Below are 20,174 nucleotides of genomic sequence, written 5' to 3' on the forward strand. Positions count from 1 at the left end.
GCAATTGCCGGTCTTTGCCCACGCTTCGTCGCGGATTGTGTAACTACGACGCTCTGAGGTGAGATGGAACCCCCATGTAATAGATTTCCATTACAGCGCGCGTGGCACCTCCCTCCCTCCAGCATTCCTCAAATGTGATTCCCAAATAAAGATATAGAACGCGCGGTACGACTTGAACTTCGCAGCTTTATGGCGTACAGGTTGCCTACAATTCATGTGACCGACATGTTCACAAAAACGGAGGAGAAAGAGATGTTCAAAAAGCATTAGGATGAACCCAGACAGATCCTGGTTGGCTAGCACGTAAGATAAAGGCGGGGATACAAAAGTTCAGTCTCTTGGGCGAGTTGCTTCATGCTTAACAACGTTAGGTACAGCGCAACAGGAGTGAAAGAAAGAGAGGAAAAAATTGGCAGATGCCACGTACAATGAAAATCGATGATATGCGAACAACGTATAAGGCAGGCTGATAAGCCACTTTAAAATCACTGAAACGTTACAAGACGTATAGATGAAGTGCAGAGTAAACACAAGTAGAAATGTTATGCGCACTAAGGTATCTGAATAGGATCGAATTATGTTGTTTATAGTCGCGTAACGACGGGACCACTAACGTTTGCAATAAGAGCCCCAGCAGTGGTAGGTATGTATATTATGTCGCAAATAAATCGCACGCCATGATTATCATGTTTGTACCTGGCATTTGCGTTCACCGTCCATGCACGTCACGTAATACCAAATTTTGTATTTGTGAAGCTAGCAAAACGGCCGTGAGCACGCTATGAGTGTAGCGTATAGTCATGTCTTACAAGACATGCACGTCATGATTATCATGCCTTCGTCATCCGTTCCGTCGTGAATTGCATATTGTGGTATATGTGAAGCTAGCGAAACGGCCACTAGCGAATCATGAGCGTGGCATGTATTCATGTTCTTACATAACACGCATGTCATGATTATCGTGTTTGCACCAGTCATATACCTTCGTCATCCAATCACCTCCCATAATACAAAATTTGGTATAAGTGAAGCTAGCGAAACAACAGCGAGTGCACCATGAGCGTAGCACGTAGTGATGTTTAACATGACACGCACGTCATGATTATTATGTTTCAAAGTGTCATCTACCTTCGTCATGTGTTACATAACTTGGCAGATGTGAAACTAGCGAAACGGCCATGAGCGCATCATGAGCGTGGCATGTAGTCATGTTCTTACATAACAGGCATGCCATCATTATGATGTTTAGCAGTCAGATACCTTCGTCATCCATTCACGTCCTGTAATACGAAATTTGGTATATGTGATGCAAGCGAAACAACCGCGAGCGCACAGTGAGCGTATGGCATGTAGTCATGACTTACATGACATGGCTGTCATTATTTCCACGTTATGACCTGCTGTTTATGTTCGCCATGCCGACATGTCTTACCATGCCAGTTTTGAGCATGTCATGTGAACGAAACAACCGCGAGAGCAGTAAGACCATGACATGTAAATCATGACATTCATAACATACATATCACGATTTTCATGTTATGACTAGTCACTTATGCTCCTCATACAGTAATGGTATGCCATAAAAACTTTAGTATAGATCCCATCATTGAAACGGCCCAGATAGCTAAAGGTGTTGGGCGGATGTATAGATAGATAGATAGATAGATAGATAGATAGATAGATAGATAGATAGATAGATAGATAGATAGATAGATAGATAGATAGATAGATAGATAGATAGATAGATAGATAGATAGATAGATAGATAGATAGATAGATAGATAGATAGATAGATAGATAGATAGATAGATAGATAGATAGATAGATAGATAGATAGATAGATAGATAGATAGATAGATTATGCAGTCTGATTATGCAGAACATTGTTCACGTACAAATCAACACTCTCTGTCAGATCGGTGAATTGATGGTGTGCCCATGCGCCGATCCATGACGTAAAGAACGCTCCTATAATCTCTGTTTCATTCCTAGTTTTCGCGTTCTTCAAAAGTTTAGTGTCATTGAATGCAGGATTGCATTTGCAGTACTCATTGTTCACAACCATGTGGCTTCCGTGTTCATTTTTTACGTTGTATGCGTGCTGTACCTCTCGACCAACAGAACGTTTTCCTGCTTGTCTGGTACTGTGTAGATATCTTTCTACAGGTCAACGGTATCTCGTAGACAACATTCGATTGAAATTTTTCGAACCTTTGCTCGTGAAGAATGTTGTGTGGTCGGGTTATCTCGTTTTAAATTAGGTCACGCACTTTGAATGCTTTTAAGCAGCGGAAAAGAATAAATTTATTGGTAACAACTTCATGAGTGCCAGTTGGTCCATATTCAAGCCTAAGAAAGTAACAGCCAGAAAGGAAAAAGGACAACCAAGAAATATCAAAACCACCACTGTCTTTGCACTTTTATCCCCAGTAGTCCAATTAGTTCATATTCCAATCAGTTCCAAATATTACTGTCCCCGATTACTACGTAGGACCGGCAGGCGAGAGCCCAGTTGTGTTATAACAGGAAAAAAACACGACACCCGATGAGATCTAGTGCTATTCGCAGTCACAAAAGAATAAATGCTATTCATGAAGGAATACGTAATGAAGTGGATATAGGTAACTGTGGTTTAAATAACTATATTGGCGGTGTACAGCTTTTCGCCAGAACATATTCGTCGGTGTAATGTGTGTCCAGTGTCGTCATTTCTGACACAAAACGAGCCATGTTTGCGAATAAGAAAGCCTGAATATATAATTACTATTGGGTTCTGATCGTCAGGTTGATATTAAGCTCAGTGGTGCACCACAGACGCAGAATTCATGCCACTATTTCATTTCTTTTCATTTTCTCACACATCATCGCTATCTTTTTACCTATCCACATTGTTTTTCTCGTCCCCTCTGTAAGTTTTTTGCCAAGCTGCCACACCAATAAGAGCTGCCTACCCTAAGCTCAGGATCATGCCATATTTCCAGGAAGTTACGGTAGCACGGCACCGACAAAAAGTAGGGAGGAGGTTGCACAAAAAAAAAGGGAGGGGGAATTTGTTTAGAGGGCGAATTGGTACTCCAATAAAACTTACCATCGCCTCTTTCATGGCGTGTTTTATGGTGTGCTAAAGCAGCCTTAAATACTCTAGATAATAGGAAATGCAGGACGTAATGGGGGGGGGGGGTGCACTATTGCTTGCTGGTATTTTTTTCTGTTTTGGAGGAGTCGGTGCTCTACCACGGATATTATTTGTTCTTTTGAATTTGAAGTGTTCCATTTGTGTTATTCATTTAGAAGTTTCCAGAGTGTGTTTTCAGAGACAGGTGCTAGAGAAAGAGATGGATGCTAGGACGAATACGGAGGCCCACCAGATTTACGTTTCGCTAAACCCCGAAAACTATCGGTAGAGATAAAGTGGTGAGATGGAGAGAGAGAAAGAATAAGGCGAAAGGCGGAAAGGTTAACTAGGGCTGAGCCCCCGTAGATACCCTGCACTAGGGAAGGGGAAGAAAAGTTATAGAGGAGGAGAAAAAAGCGACCGACATGACCAACGCGTAATAGTTCCACGCCTCATATCACTAACCACGAAACAGACCGGTGTCTTTGAGGAAGCACAACAGCGCTTTCGTTGCCTTTCGGAACTGGAATGGGCAGCGCAGTGGCCCAAATACCTTCTCGACAATGAAATCACTTACGTCCTGTTGATTTAGAACACTTCAGAGTTAAAGCCTTGCGTTTGTGAATGCCGGGCAGTAACATAAAAGGTGTTCAATAGTCTCTTCGACGGCGCAGTCGTTCCACTCCACGCTGTCGGCCATACCAATCTTAAATGAGTAGGCATTGGTGAAGGCTACACCCAGACGCAAACGGCACAACACTGTACCTTCCTTTCTGGAAAGACTAGAGGGTGGCCGCAGTCGCAGAGGTGGGTCTAGAGAACACAGTCAATGATGTGCGAGCTGCGATGACAGCCCCTTCTAGAATGTCACGTTCTGCGCGAGCTTACTAAAGCATCCAGCCACTTCAATACTAGATAAAGGTATGGAAACGGGGTTTGAAATAGAGAGTAGCTCTCTTTTTTCATGCCTTGAGGGTCGGCCACAGCTGCTACGTTGTGTTTTCATGCCCTCTCAAGCAATTTTAACTGGCGCAGTAAAGTGACAAAATAAATTTACAGTGACATTAAGCGCATATCATCAATGGCACTGTAACCTTTCTTTATAACACTCAATCTCAACTACAGCGTAAGTGCCGGGCTGAGCACCACGCATACTCTTAAAAGTTTTTCAACTCGAAGGCAGACAACTGATATTAGAGTGCAAAACAAGGACGTGAACAAGGCTACGGAAGGTTTTTTTTTTGTGTGTGTGTGTATGTCCGTGCATTTTCTGCGCATTATAAACCCTTTGAACTTGTCTAAACTAGAGTGCGAATTTGCATCTTGTTGCACTAACGTCGCTCATTCGCAGCTTTCTCTTCGCAAGAAAGCTAGAGGAAACCGGGAAGAAACGAGATTACTGCGAGGAAACCAATGCGAAATCGAAGTTAAAAAGTCAGAGTTTTGCCGAAAAAGCAAATCAATGAACGTGATAGCAACAAATTGAAAGGTCACGCGCAGAATTGAAAGCCGATCGAAACGTGCCCCGCGTTCATCAGACACAAATGACGCACAAAACGTACTAACAGGTACCGATTCACACGAATAAGCGTCTGATTTGTTACTTCGCTGAGTCTGAAAAGCGCATGCTTTTCTCGAACGTAGACTGCAATGATCGCAGTGGCCTTTGTGCGCCCGGTAACTACAGCAGAATTGTTCCAAGTAAAGCTCGAGGCCAGCCAAGGCGTACGGCTTTCTTCTCCTCGCCGGACAAAATACGCGTAGGAGGTTAGAGCAGGCGCCGCTGCGCGATGTGGCGACGCATGCTCTTTGCGCCATCCTGCTGGTAATGCTGAAAACACAACCCCCCCCCCCCCCCCGAGATACTCGTGAGCAGCGGTAAGTGGCAGATATAGGTAGCTTGCCATTTGAGCAGTGAAGGATGTGCTCCGCGGTGGCTCAGTGGTTAACGCCTATCTTTCACGACGCAGAAGTCCCACGGCCGATTCCACGCGCCAGAGTGTTGTTTTTTTTCAGGATTTTTTTCTTGCATTTTCATCTATATAGATACGTATACATATAAGGTGCATGACATAGACGCCGACTCCCACGCCGGCGGCAAAATCCAGCCGAGTGTGTCCATATTTATGCTATCGCAATAACAAAAGAAGAAGAAAGAGCAAACAGCTAGGGGATGTTTTGGAGCCACATTCGCAATCCCTAGATCGATGCCGTAACCTGTTTTGCTACTCTAATGCCGCCTCCTCCCGCTCCCGCTGTCCATCTGTCAGAACTCGCACTCCAGCCACGAGCGCTCTCACAACGATGGTGCTTCTTTCCCTAATTCCGATATCATCATGCGCTGTCAGCCAGACGATGCACTGCCCGATAGGCGCAATAGAATCCTTCTCACCGCTGTCGCCAATCAGTACGTAGGACCGGCGGACGGCAGCCCAGAATAGTCCTACACCCGCAAAAAAGCAGCAACGGAATGATTTGTGTTTATCGCTGACGTAGTATACTTCGGAATTCTTTTTCCATTCTCTGGAATGATCGTCCACCGGCTCCATTTCCAGATAATAACGCACCGGTGCTGCGGTGTGTGTTTTCTGCCTATACAGGTAATGACAACGTTACGAAGCAAAAGAAAAACTATACGTTGGAGCCTCAATGATCATTTCGCTCTGTCGCTTCGTGGACATTTGCTCAATCTCTCGCTGTTGGGTCTTCCCACCACCGGCCTGCAGTAATCCTCTTAGTAATGGCGCAGCCCCTACTTGCACCTTTACTCGAGTACGATTGCTCGAGTTCTTACCGGCTGCGCTCAATGGATACCGCGTCTTCACATGTTCTTGTTCTGTTTCTCTAGGAAATAGGAAACCAGTAGGGACAGGGTTATGAGCAGTTGGGGCTTCTGCGTTAAGTGTGGTGTCTTGCTGATATCACTATGCTCGATTTAGCGCTATATGGAACACTTCGTACAATAACGTGACAGGATAAAGGAAAGACGTACGAAGGTCTTTTTTGCCACCATTCGTCCGTTCGTCTCTCATGTACTCGGTTCTGCGGTCGCAGTAAAATTAAACTACTTCTTGCGCAAATTGTCTTTGAGAACAGACGAATGAGACACAGGCGCCCTCTCAGAAATTTGTCGCAAGAAGTAGTTGATCAAGGATTACCAACTAGTTCGAACCCGCACCTTGTTACGCAGTAACATGCAAGGGCTAAAGCGAGTAAAATAACCAACCAACAAGCCCTTTCAATGCACACTACATTAATAACATCAATGCACAGTGAGTAGTTGTTTAGTCATTCTCAGTGAATGAACACCTCGTTAAGAAACAAAGCATCGCTGAACATCTTTATTGCAGCATCTATGTGCAATAATCCCGGAACAACACAAAGGACACCTTTTGTACTCAGGTTGGCAATGCCAACATCCATTCGCAAACAAGAGATGTGATGCCATGATGAAGCTGAATAACAAAAACAGTGAATTTGATTAAATGCTTACGTCATATTCCTCCTCAAGATTAGGAAAAATGCAAACATACGTTCTTCATAAAAATATTAGATCTATGCCATCATATTGACAATAAACACGAATACAAGTAGGCATGAGTACAACTTATTTAAAAAAAAATCTTGGGCTGGTTGCTTCACGCTACATCAAAACGGTTAAGGCGCAACCTAAGGCGAATGAAGTTCGCGACTGCAGAGAGTCTCACGATCAACTAGACTTCTCCGAAGAGGAGATACTCACTTTCCTGAGACGAGATGCACAGCTGCGCAGATACACTTGCGCAGAAAATTGAGAAAAAAAATAGCAACCCGCTTGCCCAATCACACAAAAAATAATTTAACCATGTAGTTGCTGTAGGTGAACCTCAACGAAATGGCTCATGATCGAGCGCGAGAACTGACCCACCACGACAATCAATCAGCTACGGAAGAGCTGGGTGCGGACGTACAGTTTAATGATCCTTTACTCACCTATCGCGAAAGCACCTCTGACTACCGAAAGTGCAGACGTCACTACCCTTTACCACAAGCAAAGCTTGAACGCGTGCAAGAGGTAGCCTTTCTCGTGCTACAAACGACACGATACCAATCACAGACGTGACTCAACCGTTAGAACTCGATCATTAATCTCCAAACCCAGACTGCACAGAAGAGTATTGTTGACACGCACATAAGCTCTGGCAATGTACCGCGTTACATCAGAACCTTCTCACCAGTGAGTCCGATCGGTAAGAGGTACTCAGGAGCCCCAAGCGCCAACACCAACTAAAGGCAATCAAGAGGGCCCAAGAATTGACCTTTTTCGCAAGAGGTACAGAGCCCTTAGCGGCGAGAGCCAAAAGCAAATTTTGTGGCTTTCAGGTCAACGCTACAGCGTGGTAGTTTGTGCGTTCCTTTGCGCCCATTGATCCGAGATAGTGCACCGACAGGTTCCGGAGGCCTCGAGCCACCAAAAATGTTTCGGGGTGGCGCCAGTCAAGCGTTTGCGGTGCGCATGCGCAAATGGCACCCGTGGAAAAGGTTCCCACGCAGACTCGGTCGTCGCCTACAGTAGCGGCTGCCAGGATGTCCCTCGAGGACACCCTGCTGTATTAAGCTCTTCAGGTCATTTTTATAAAGTTTTTGACCTACTGATTTTAAGCATAGTACAGTCGAGTGCGATTTGAAGACTGTTACACGACCATCGACTAGAACAACTGCGCTACATCCCAGAATACTCTTTCGAGGGCAGGGTGGCATCACGCAAGCTTCACTCACTTTTATGCTGTTCCGTTAGCTCTGATCGCTTCCACCTGAGGCAGCTGTTTAATCGAAGGAGTGCCAAACACTGGACTTAACACATTTCTAAGCAAATTTTGTATTCGCTGGCGGAGATAAGAGCCACAAATAATGTACTTTATCACAATCAATATCAGATTCAAAATAATGCGAAATGGGTACAGAGTTCGTAGTAGAGGCGATCGTTGTAGCATGTAATAGCAAACGACAAAGAGAAAAATGTGCAACCTTCATTTTCGATGTTCAGAAACGTGTGGCTAGGCTTCTGGGACGTTAGGCAGGTCCAAGCTCACGCGATAAAATTCATATCGCGCGTGACTGTACACTGCAGGGTCTCTAACCTACGATATAGAGAAATGTCACACTTCACAACGATGACATGAATCTTTAGTAATTATCGTGCCTCGAATGTTGTCTTGATTTTTCCAAGAGTGCAGATATTTGAAAAAAATCGAACCAATAACACCTGCCCATATTTCTAACTGGATTGGGCCCGAGTTGTGTCTTCACCCTTTTGATTTGCATAGCGCAGTGTGGTTGGGCGCAATTTGATTTTTATAAAATATACGACCATAAGTGCAAACAAACAAGTATTTAAAATGGTAGAAACGGAAGCCATTTGTGTTTCTATAGAAGAAAATGACAATAAAATCTAAACAATAGTTTATGTAAGCCAGTGAAAGGAATACAAATTCAAAAAGTGCCAACAGAACAATAACAACACAGTATGAAACGAAATTAACGCCGATGACATGCTTCGTACAAAATAGACAATGCTAACAAAAAAGTGCAGTTCAATAAAAACAGATATAAATAGACCGCTGCAACAGAGTACACACTTTTATACTGTAACAAATAAAAAAGACGAAGACACACAGTGTTTATTCAACATGCCCGTATTCCCATCAGGCGTTTCGTTCAGTCATAAAACCATTCATGCTCGATGGAAAGTTCCTCCAAAGATAAGGATCTTACGAACAAACTACGGAGGTGCACGAGCTAGTTTTCGTGTTTCTGATTGAATATTTTGAATGTTTATCTGTTAGATGATACCGTAACACGGAGATCTATTCATGCCTTTTATCTCAGATCTCAGAGGAGGATTAGAGGAATGTGAGTTCCCGATGGCCTCTAGATCTCAATCTCTGGTGTCTTGTGAAACGCTGCGTAACAGAACTCTCTCAGGCGTGACTGCGATCCGCAATACGATAAAGTGAGCGCACTCAAAACAAACACAGCCTACGCGGCATATTCTGCTCTTTCTTTCAACATCTAGTCTGCCAAAGTAAGCGTTTCGAGTGCGCTGTTTCAGTTCTAAAGACTACCTGGTGTGTGCTGTTGCTTATTTAGGTGCAGTAAGGTTAGTACAGGTAAAACCTTCACAAAGAAGCGCGTGCAGGGAGGGGGTGCATAAAGTGGGACAATATTGGTGAAACGTTACGTCTTGGTGATAAAGTTGGCGTGTCTTCCACGTCTCTTTTGTGACGCCAATTACGGAGGTTTTCATAATGTGCACGACAGAACAGCGTTAATAAAGATACCGCGCAAGGAGTTCTGGCATCTTGCCCTGTATTGCTGTTTTCAAGCAAATGTTTAAGGATAAACCTATCTGACAATGATTTGTCTGGCTGGGTAAAAATCGTGCGATTAAAAGAAACTTTCTAGTCACACTTAGTCTATAGTTTTTAACCCAATATTGCCCGCTGTTGCATACATGTAATAATAAAATTTTAAAATTAAAACTGGGCTGTTTTAAGTTTTAGTATTAAAAATATAGACGAAAAATGGCTAAACAGCTCATGTTATTCGTATCAAAGAATCATGGTTCGTATTATTCCTTATGCTTCTGGGTCACGTGCGGGGCTTCTCCGGTGCTATACGATTTTCAACGTGAACGAATACCATGTAAGAAGTCAGAGTGCCTTTAGAGAACCGGTCGTGAAAAGGAAGGAAAGAGCAGTAGGGAAAGGAATAGCAGGGATGTTAACGGTGCGCCCGCTCAACACTGGCGAAAGGAACGGGGGGAGTTTGAAAGATGCAGAGAGAGAAGAGAGAGCACACGCACACAAATTCGCTCCATTGACTACTGGGTGAGTACTGTTATCTTCACAGCGCAGCCTTTATCAGAAAAGTAGAAAACTCGGTGATCAGCCAATGAACACAGAAAGCAGCAGCTGCCGGAAAAAAAAAGAAAATCAGGTTTGGGCTAAAATAGTTGACCTGCTGTGGAAACAGGTCACCTGTCACACGCTTCCCGGAGTCACAATGTGAGTACGCAATCGCATGAATTCTAGAAAGAAACGGAAAATGGGGGTCCCAAAAGAACTTTGATGGAGCCAGAAAGCGATAGCTTCGATCATTGTGACCAATTTTGCGCAACAAGTGAAAGAATCAGAGGTTTTTTATCACTTCATAGCCTTGCATCACAGCGCGCCTCGTGGAAGATGCGTCGCCTTGCGACACCGACGGCTGACACTGGGACGTAAGCCGTTATTGACTGTAATAAAAGTTTATTCTCTCACTGACACTCGCAGTTAGTGACAGTCACGTGGCAGCACACTTCGTGGTAGTCTACTGCCCACCGGTGCATACATCCAATAATGAAATCTTAAGAATAAAAACCTGGCAGTTTTAAATTTCAGTCTTAAAAATATCGGCGAAAAATGACTGGACAGCTAATCTTATTCGTATCACAGAAAGATGGTTCGTATGATTCCACAGCTAAAACTACGTTCATCATGACCTGAATGTAATGGCTGTAGGTTGACGTACAAGAATGAGAAAATGCAAATAAATCCTGGCTGGCTCAACGCTTGTTGCTGGCAATTCATTGTAGTTTTCGCGTGTTGTGGCAGAAGAGCCAATGAATTGCACAACTAAAACTACATCCTTCGTGACCTGAATGTAATGACTGTTCCCTAGAGAAATAATCGAGTAATTATACTCCAGTAAAACGAGTTCTTGGCGTAGTGGGGTTCAACATGCTTGAAATTAAAAGTCTGGGCGAAAAAAAAAAAGGGCCTGATTACATGGACAAGCCAACGCGCTTGTCCTTGTATCCCCGCTTGTGATCAAGTTTTGTTTTTTGTGCAATGGTGTAAATGTTCGCGATATATAGTAAAGATTCCAAAATTTTCCGAATAGCGCATATTTCAGAAGCGCAGTAGAAAAATTGTCGTAATTTTTCAAAAGAAGCGTGAATAATAGCTCTCGTAACACTGCAGCCCAGGCTGAACAAGGTTGGAACACCCATAAAAAAAAGACTGCTACACAAAGCAGGTTCACAGGCCCGTAGCAACTTAAGGGTGTTATAAAACATGGTCACGGAAGTGGATTGGAAATATAATTCCTTCAAGGGAGACACCACAGCCTCACGGCGAGAACGGGCTCTATATCATCGGCATATTCATTTGCTCTGATGTACGGGTGGAGTGCATTGAAAAGTACGTGTCGTACGAGATTCTATTCCTCATTTGCTGTAGTTTAGTTTCATAACTACAGTGAGATCATATTATACGTCGAGTACATGTTTTTCGAGCACACTTGCAAGCAGCCTAGGCGTATACAGTTTGGGTATCACACGGAAGCTCAAGTGACGTCTTTTAGATGGTACTAGCGCAAAATTTCATCATAAAATACTTTTCATAGGCCCATGAACGCTAAGGACTCTCGTTAAAGCGATAGCCTTCGAGCCCTCAGCGAGTGCGCTTCAAGTCAACGTCACCTAAACTAACAACGCCTCATGACTCGATGGTAATGTTTATGTGTACAACCTTTCAGTTTGCCTCGATTTAAAAGGAAACTTATTTTTTGAACTTTTATATGTCATTCGTGGCATCTTCCGCAGATGCATGAAAGCAACTAACAGCATACCTGCCATATCTGAAGCGTTGCTTATTCTCTTCGCACATGCAGAGGTTCTTGAGCACTAACAGCGCTTATGTTCTTTATTTCTAAACGTAAGAAATGGCACCTAGCCACGCCAAAATTGTGACATTTATGTTACACTGCAAACATTGGCAGTGGGTAAAAAACGTCTGCCGACACTACATGTGCTATGTTCTGAATGTCGCTACGATAAATGACTGTTGCATATGGGAATGCAGGCTTGTGAATAGCGCAATAGATAACTTCACTATCTGCACACCGATACTAGGAAGAATAGCAGGCACTACGCGTTCAAGACGGAAAGCGTACCGCGGTAATACTGACGCATCAAAGTCCAGCGAGCACAATATTCTGACGAGTTTTGCCACTGTTTCTGATAGAAGACATGGTTTGCCGGGCACGTGTTTGTTGCTAGTGCATTCTTGCACAGCATATCGTTTCCGCGTGTACCGACGCAAGCACTCGGCGTAATATGTAATCCGAATCGATCCGCTGTCCATTGTGCGCTGCGTTCAATACGTTGATTGATTGATATGTGGGATTTAATGTCCCAAAACCACCCTACATGGCGGGAACGCGTTCGGCGGAGCTCACGCCCGCTTTGGCGAAAGTTTCTCGAGTGACGCTTTGGCTTCGGCTGCGACGTTTGCTACCGTCTGGGGCTGCAAGTTCTAGCATGGCTAGTTAACCGGCTGTATGGATTGCATGGGCGGTGTTTTTTTTCCTCTATTCATATTTTAATGGGACGAGATTGTCGAAATGGAGCTGCACGTCAACCTGTTATGTTAATTAATGGAACAATTTTCTGTGAAAAGTTTCAGTTTACAGATATCAAAGCTTTGCCGTAAAGTTAATTGGACGCTATAAAACGCGTAAAAATATATATGAATGGCAACATTGTTTGGACGACTTGCGCAGATGTAAAGAGATGGCGAAGCGCCAGCAGTACGATGTCCCCTCTGATGGGTGGTACACGCAACCCACTGGCAGAAAGGTATCTTGGCATGGACGATTCGGAGGAGACCAATGCCAGTAGTAAGCCATGCAAGGAAAGTAGGAATGGGAAGACAGCGGGCATGCTGCGAGCACAGATAGCTGAAGTATATATGCCACTATTGTAGTGTTTACCCGTATGATATTCAGTACATGGACTGCCGACTTCTGCTGACTGCGACGATCTAGCAACATGCAGTTATCGCATAGAATGCAGAGTGAATTTCATGTGCTGACCCTACAATTGAATGATTAATAAGAATGAAAAATTACCAGGTGTTAACAACTGAGGACAGAAATTACAGACACAAGAAATAAATTAGTTATGACGGTAACAATCATTCACTAGAATTATTCACTCGTGATTTTTATACATACCAGAGAACATCATGGCCACAGTAAGAAAGGTATGCTTGCTGGGTATGCTAGTCCAACCTCAATTATCTTCTTTTATGCGTTATAATTGTGTATTTAAATGCACAATATATGTGGTATTTACAATTGAAAAGTTTACAAAACACTTGTCGGCTTAGGAGCTGATCATGTCAGGATCAAACCACGCTGACCTCGTGTACAGTTTTCAAAGTGTTGAATGCAAAAATGGGCAAACGGGCGCTCCAGTTCCTTCCGACACGTCTCACTCCATGCATGAGGCGCACGGTCCTCGCCATCGCCCACACTGACCTCGTGTCTGTAGAGTCGGGCGTCGTCCTGGACGGCGGCGACCTGGACCGCGACATGTCGTCGTCTTCGTCGTCGGTCCGCAGGCACCCACCGGGCGGTCCGCGTTCGTCCTCTTCGCTCAGGCCGTGCTCCAGTATCAGAGGAAACACGGATGCTCGGCTGCTCGGCTTGGTCGCGGGTTCGAGCATCAGCAGGGAGCGTCGGGACGACGGTGCCGACGAAGGCATCGCCGAGCAGAGCATGGCGGCGCCTGCGCCACCACCGCTGCCCGCTACTGTCAGGCTGCTGCTGCCCGTGCGCAGGAGCATGCACTTCTCGGAGGCCCTCCGCGGGAGCGCCCGACGCGCATTGGACATCACCACCGAGGTTGATCCCAGGCCATCGGGCGCCGAGAAGCGACGGATGAGCTTCGGTCGACCGGGCGTGCCGCCGTTGGCAGCTGACGCACGCCGGGCAGCCTCGCGGCACACCTGCATCAAGGCGGTGCAATGCAGCTGATCATACCATGATAGAAGATATCAACGTGTATATTCATGTGGGGGACACAATTTCAAAAATTACCCCAAAATAGAGGTTATTCTAAGTTCCCCTTCTCATGTTGACATCGCATACTGTCAGCGCGTGAGCGAGGCTCCCAACGCGAGAAATCTCTCAAAACATTTCCTTTCCAGATCTGGCCGCGAGATCGCACAGAGTCACCCCCTGGCGGCAACAGGCCGAAGGGGCGAAGTGCAGATTGCTCCCTGTGTCGTCTGCCAGCCACGTCGTGTTTGCACGGAAGAGTAGTTTATTGTGCACATTCGCAAACGGCGGTTTGTTCGAATATGCTAGCGTGAGCTTAACCGCTTGTGCTTATGACTGAAACGAAGTATGAAAATATTTTATCTTGCTCGGATGGTAATGCGCTGCAATGAGATCAGCGATTGCAACTTTCCAAATGGACGTGCATTGTCGTTGTATATCCTTCATTCAGCACAATTATTTCAGTGTGGGTGTCGCTTTCTGCTTCAAGCACGTCGTAAAATGCACTTGGCATCGTTCCAAGCATGAGGACTGTTAAATGGTGAGTGAATGCAGCGTTTGGGTACTTTGTTGTAAATAAAGACGAGGCTCCAGGCCACGCACTTGCAGCTTACTATTAAGTGTATAACTACGGCACTGCATATAGTCCATCAACTATGCGATGAGCTTTAGTGATGTTAATCTGGCCATGTTACTACTAAAGAGAGGCGATTCCATCAAGTGAAGAGTGACACTTCGCTACTTAAACTCTTCTTCAAAAAGAGTTGGCGAGTGCCATTTTTTAACGTGAAGAAAAATTTACACAGGAACACCTATGTGCTTAGATATAAATTAAATAAAAACACTGACATTAAAAATGGACTCACACGACATGCTTCACATTACTGTCGCATAATTTCACGGAAAATGAGATTTTTTTACGTCGTCATGAGCGTTTCTGCGGCATTTTTATTGAACGACGGAACGCAGCGGTCATTTTTTTGTTAGAAAAAAGGAAAAAGGAAACATGTCCTTTCCATGAATTAAGCAGACCTTCGTTTTATCTGTGTCATGTGCACGTGATCCTTCGATGAAAGCTTTCGGCGGACTCTCACGAACTTTTGATAGTTGTGCTGGCGCACGAACATGTGCGTACGTGCTAAACGTCAATGTAACACAAAGTGCTGTCAGCCACGAAGCTTTCCTGGTGAGAATTATCGACTGTTCCACATTTGTTCCACATTTAATGGGGAACGGAATGAGACAGAATATGCGCGTGCGTATACGGTGCAAACAGTGGTACTGAACTCGTCACAGCGATATTGTTACGTGATTTCGTCTGACTGAAAGAGGGCATAGTGGGGCATACCCAAGTAAGGTGCCTCAGACTGAGAGTGAAGAAGTAGACGTTGCTGGTGAGCTGCGTTGTGACTGCGGACTGACAACTGTTATTTTCCACGTAACATTTTGGTGGAGGTGCTGGGTAAGGTCGACAGGGCAGCTTCACCTCCAGAAGCTGCGCAGCCTAGTTTTCCGGGGACATGCGGCGGTTGAACGATGGCGAGGGAGAGCGGCGACGCGTGGCAGAAGGGCGGCTTTGAGGCGGTGGCGACGACGGGGCAGGGTGGCCGTAGTCCTCAGGGGCAGTAATTGCTTTAGACTCAGTGCGGGTCGGATAACGGTGGTTTGGTGGACGGAATGAGTTACTGTAAGCGGGGTACGAGCCAGAAGACATAGATGGCCATTGGCTGCGGCAGTAACGAGCGATGTGTCCTGCGCGACCACAGCGGAAGCAGATTGGCTTATCATCAGCTGTTCGCCATTCAGACGGGTTCCTGGTTCGAATAGAGTACGGACGGCGACGTCTCATGTCCACAGAAGCTATCGAGGGACCAGTATTATCCAGTGTGGATGCAGTGGACAGGATACCAAGGTTAGCGAATTCCTGGCGGACAACAGCCTGGATCAAGGCGACAGCTGGCGTTGAGGCGTCGGGCAACGTCGGTTTGTTGGCAGCCGGGTAAGTGGCCTCGAGTTCACGTCGGACGATGCGCGTCATGTCTTCGTTGTAGACGGATGACAAGGAGTGGCTTCGCAAGACGATGTTGCCGCGGTGTTGGGTAGGCGCTGGAACTGCTGCAAAATGCGTCGACTCTTCGCCTGCTCGAGACGGCGGCACTCTTTGATCACGGAGTCGATGGTCGTTACGTTGGTGAATACAAGCAGGCTGAACGCATCGTCGGCGATCCCTTTTAAAACCTGCGAAATCTTGTCGGCCTCAGTCATGTTGAGATCGGCCCTTTGACACAACGCTAAGACGTCTTGAATGTAAGTCAAGTAGGGCTCAGTGGACGTCTGTGTACGTACAGCCAATTGCTTTCGGGCATCAAGCTGTTGACCAAACGGGTTGCCAAAAAGGTCGCGGAGCTGTTGTTTAAACATTTCCCAGCATGTGATTTCGTGCTCGTGGGTCTGAAACCAGATGCCAGGGGTCTTGTCAAGATAGAAAATGACATTCGCAAGCATAACGGTTGGGTCCCTGCCATATTGCTTGCTGATGCGCTCGTACATGCTAAGCCACTTGTCCACATTCGCGTTGACCTCTCCAGTAAAGGTACCGGGATCACGGGGTTGCGTTAGGGCGACGTACCGGGTTGCTGTCGTTGCTGAGGTAGGTGGCGAAGCCGTATCCTCACCCGGAGCCATGGTAGCAGACTTAAGGAGGCGTCCACTGCGTAGCTCCGTTGTCAGAAGAGCACTTACCGTAGCCGGTAATCAAGTGGTCGTCCTTTTTACCGTGCTTGCAACATCTCCCCACGACCTCATACTAGGCCTCGATTTTCTTGCCGCCAATTCTGCCCTGATTGATTGCTCCGCTGGTGTGCTCCGCTGGTGTGCTCCGCCTTGAACTGCCACAAATCAGTGCCGCCCCGTACCAACCTACATGCCGATTACAATGCAGCGATTTTGTTCGCCTGCCCTCCAAAACTGTGACGTACGTCGATTTTCTGTGCTCACCAGCTGTGCCCGATGGTGACTATTACGCTACGCCTCTCACCGACGTACTCTTTGCACACAATGTTGCAGTGCCCTATACGGTGCTCAGCATCACGGATAACAAAACTTGTCTACCTCTTGTCAATTTCGGCTACATGAATCATGTGCTTCCACAAGGCATTTCTGTGGCCCACCTGTGTCCATTGCTCGATTCACAAATTGAAGTGCTTGCCTTAGACACACTTGTTTCACCGCAGCGCACATCACTCGCAACACATTAGGGCAGCCGTCAAATTGTAGACATGATCGCCACTGATCTTCCGCCTCCGCAAGTTGAAGCCCTACAACATCTTCTCGAGGCCTACCAGGATATTTTCGATTTTGGTGACCGACCTCTTGGGCAGACGTCCTTTGTCCAGCATCGCATACACACAGGTGATGCCAACCCTGTTCACCGCCGTCCCTACAGAGTGTCTGCTTTTGAGTGGAGCATAATTCAGAAGGAGGTGAACAAGATGCTAGCGAAGGACATTATTGAACCATCCTCCAATCCCTGGGCATCCCCGGGGGTATTAGTTAAAAAGAAGGACGGATCGTGGCGGAAGGTGGACTATCGCCACCTTAACAACATCACCAAGAAAGACGCATACCCACTGCCCCGCATTGATGACGCCCTTGATTGCCTCCATGGTGCCACCTACTTTTCTTCCATCGATCTTCGTTCTGGCTATTGGCAGATTGCCGTGGACCCCATGGACCGAGAGAAGACGGCTTTTGTAACACCCGATGGCCTCTACCAATTCAAAGTCATGCCTTTCGGCTTATGCAATGCCCCCGCTACCTTTGAACGAATGATGGACTCCCTGCTTCATGGATTCAAGTGGTGTACGTGTCTTTGTTATCTGGATGACGTGATTGCGTTTGCTCCCACTTTTGAAGCGCACCTTGAGAGACTGTCGAAAATTCTTGATGTATTCCGTCTGCCGGCCTTCAGCTGAATTTATCCAAGTGCCGGTTTGGTCGCCGTCGCATTACAATACTTGGACATATTGTTGACGCTTACGGCGTACAGCCTGACCCAGAAAAACTTCGAGCTGTGAAGGACTTTCCTGAGCCGAAAACCGCCAAAGATGTCCGCAGCTTTGTGGGGCTCTGCTCCTATTTTCGGCGGTTCATCAAGAACTTCGCGGAAATCGCTCGTCTCCTAACAGATTTACTCAAACCAGATGAGACGTTTATCTGGGGTCCCTCGCAAGCAGCAGCATTTTCCGACCTGACCACTTTGCTCACTTCTTCTCCTGTGCTGGCTCACTTCGACCCTACGGCACCGACGGAAGTGCGTACCGATGCCAGCGGTTACGGAATAGGCGCTGTGTTGGCTCAGCGACAACGTGGGCATCATCGCGTAATAGCTTATGCCAGCAGGCTGCTGTCCACCTCGGAGCGTTATTGTTCCCTCACAGAGCGCGAATGCCTAGCGCTGGTGTGGGCAGTCGCGAAATTTAGCCCTTACTTATACGGCCGACCATTTATAGTTCTTACCGACCACCACGCTCTCTGCTGGCTCGCCTCCCTCAAAGATCCCACAGGTCGTCTCGCCCGCTGGGCACTCCGCCTCCAGGAGTATTCTTACACCATAGTGTACAAATCAGGAAAACTGCACAAAGATGTGGATTGTCTGTCACGCTACACTGTGGCCGACTGCGATCCTACGAGCACTGATTCTGTGGGCTGCGTCCTTTCCACCTCCCAGCTGCTTCATCTCGGGGACGAGCAGCGTCACGATACGGATATCAGCCGCCTAATACAACAGCTCGAATCTTCACCGCAAGACGCTTCTGTTCGCATGTTTACCTTAAAGGACCACACCTTATATCGGCGTAATTTATCGCCCAATGGTCACGACCTACTTCTGGTCATACCAAAGCACCTGCGTTCCACAGTCCTACGCGAGCTCCATGACGCGCCAACCGCGGGTCACCTTGGTGTCTCTGAACATATGACCGTGTGCGCCGCCGCTTCTACTGGCCTGGCCTTTCACGCTCTGTACGTCACTATGTCAACGCTTGTGAAATTCGCCAGTGTCGCAAAAAGCCGTCGGGACTACCTTACGGATATCTTCAGCCCATCGACATCCCATAGGAGCCATTCTTCCGTGTTGGTTTGGACCTTCTCGGTCCTTTCCCAACATCCGCCTCCGGAAGCAAGTGGGTCACGGTGGCCACGGATTACGCGACCCGTTATGCAGTTACGCGAACCATGCCAACAAGCTGCGCTACAGACGTCGCTGACTTTCGACTACGCGATCTCATTTTAGTGCATGGAGCCTCTCGTCAACTGCTAACAGACCGTGGCCGTACGTTCCTTTCGAAAGTGGTTGACGATATCCTGCGTTCCTGCTCTACCCAACATAAGCTCACGACATCGTACCACCCCCAGACAAACGGGCTTACAGAACGTTTAAACCGCACCCTGACAGACATGCTATCGAAATACGTCTCGGCCGACCATCGGGATTGGGACCTTGCACTACCCTACGTGACGTTCGCATACAATTCCTCCCGGCATGACACTGCCGGGTACTCGCCATTTTACCTTCTGTTTGGACGCGAACCAACATTGCCGTTGGATACCTTCCTGCCAGCCGCTGCACAGTCTACTTCTGAATATGCACGCGACGCTATTACCCGAGCTGACCACGCTCGTCAGCTTGCCCGCAGCAGATTAATGGCATCCCAAGACTCGCAGAAGCATCGTTACGACGAGCGGCATCGCGACGAACACTTTCCAACAGGTTCCCTCGTTCTTCTTTGGTCCCCTACGCGACAGCAGGCCTTTCAGAAAAACTTCTTTCTCGTTTCACGAGCCCATACCGCGTGCTTAGACGAGTGACCGACACTACATATGAAATTGTCCCTGATAATCCATCCACCTCTTCCGCTCTGCTGTCAAGGGATATCGTCCACGTATCAAGGCTCAAGCGTTACCACACTGCTCCTGCTGTGGCCCCGTAAACTCGCCGGGTCGGCGCTTTTGCCGCCGGGGGTCGTGTTACGTGATTTCGTCTGACTGAAAGAGGGCATAGTGGGGCATACCCAAGTAAGGTGCCTCAGACTGAGAGTGAAGAAGTGGACGTTGTTGGTAAGCTGCGTTGTGGCTGCGGACTGACAACTGTTATTTTCCACGTAACAATATTAAGGCCTTCTACGATATTTTC

General features: G+C 46.7%; 1 protein-coding gene across 2 annotated transcripts in view; it reads right to left on the reverse strand.

The window, feature by feature from the left end:
* The window catches only part of LOC142786363 (uncharacterized), a 230,395-nt gene that overhangs the window by 100,617 nt on the left and 109,604 nt on the right, over positions 1 to 20,174 (reverse strand). Inside the window, exon 3 of one of the 2 annotated variants that reach the window (XM_075884021.1) lies at positions 13,460 to 13,929. In XM_075884021.1, coding sequence (XP_075740136.1) covers positions 13,460 to 13,929 — 470 coding nt within the window. Of the gene's footprint in view, positions 1 to 6,428; positions 13,930 to 20,174 lie in introns of those variants that run through there. The other variant, XM_075884020.1, reaches the window with a different exon arrangement.

Source organism: Rhipicephalus microplus, unplaced genomic scaffold, assembly GCF_043290135.1.
Source record: "Rhipicephalus microplus isolate Deutch F79 unplaced genomic scaffold, USDA_Rmic scaffold_23, whole genome shotgun sequence".
Classification (NCBI taxonomy): domain Eukaryota; kingdom Metazoa; phylum Arthropoda; class Arachnida; order Ixodida; family Ixodidae; genus Rhipicephalus; species Rhipicephalus microplus.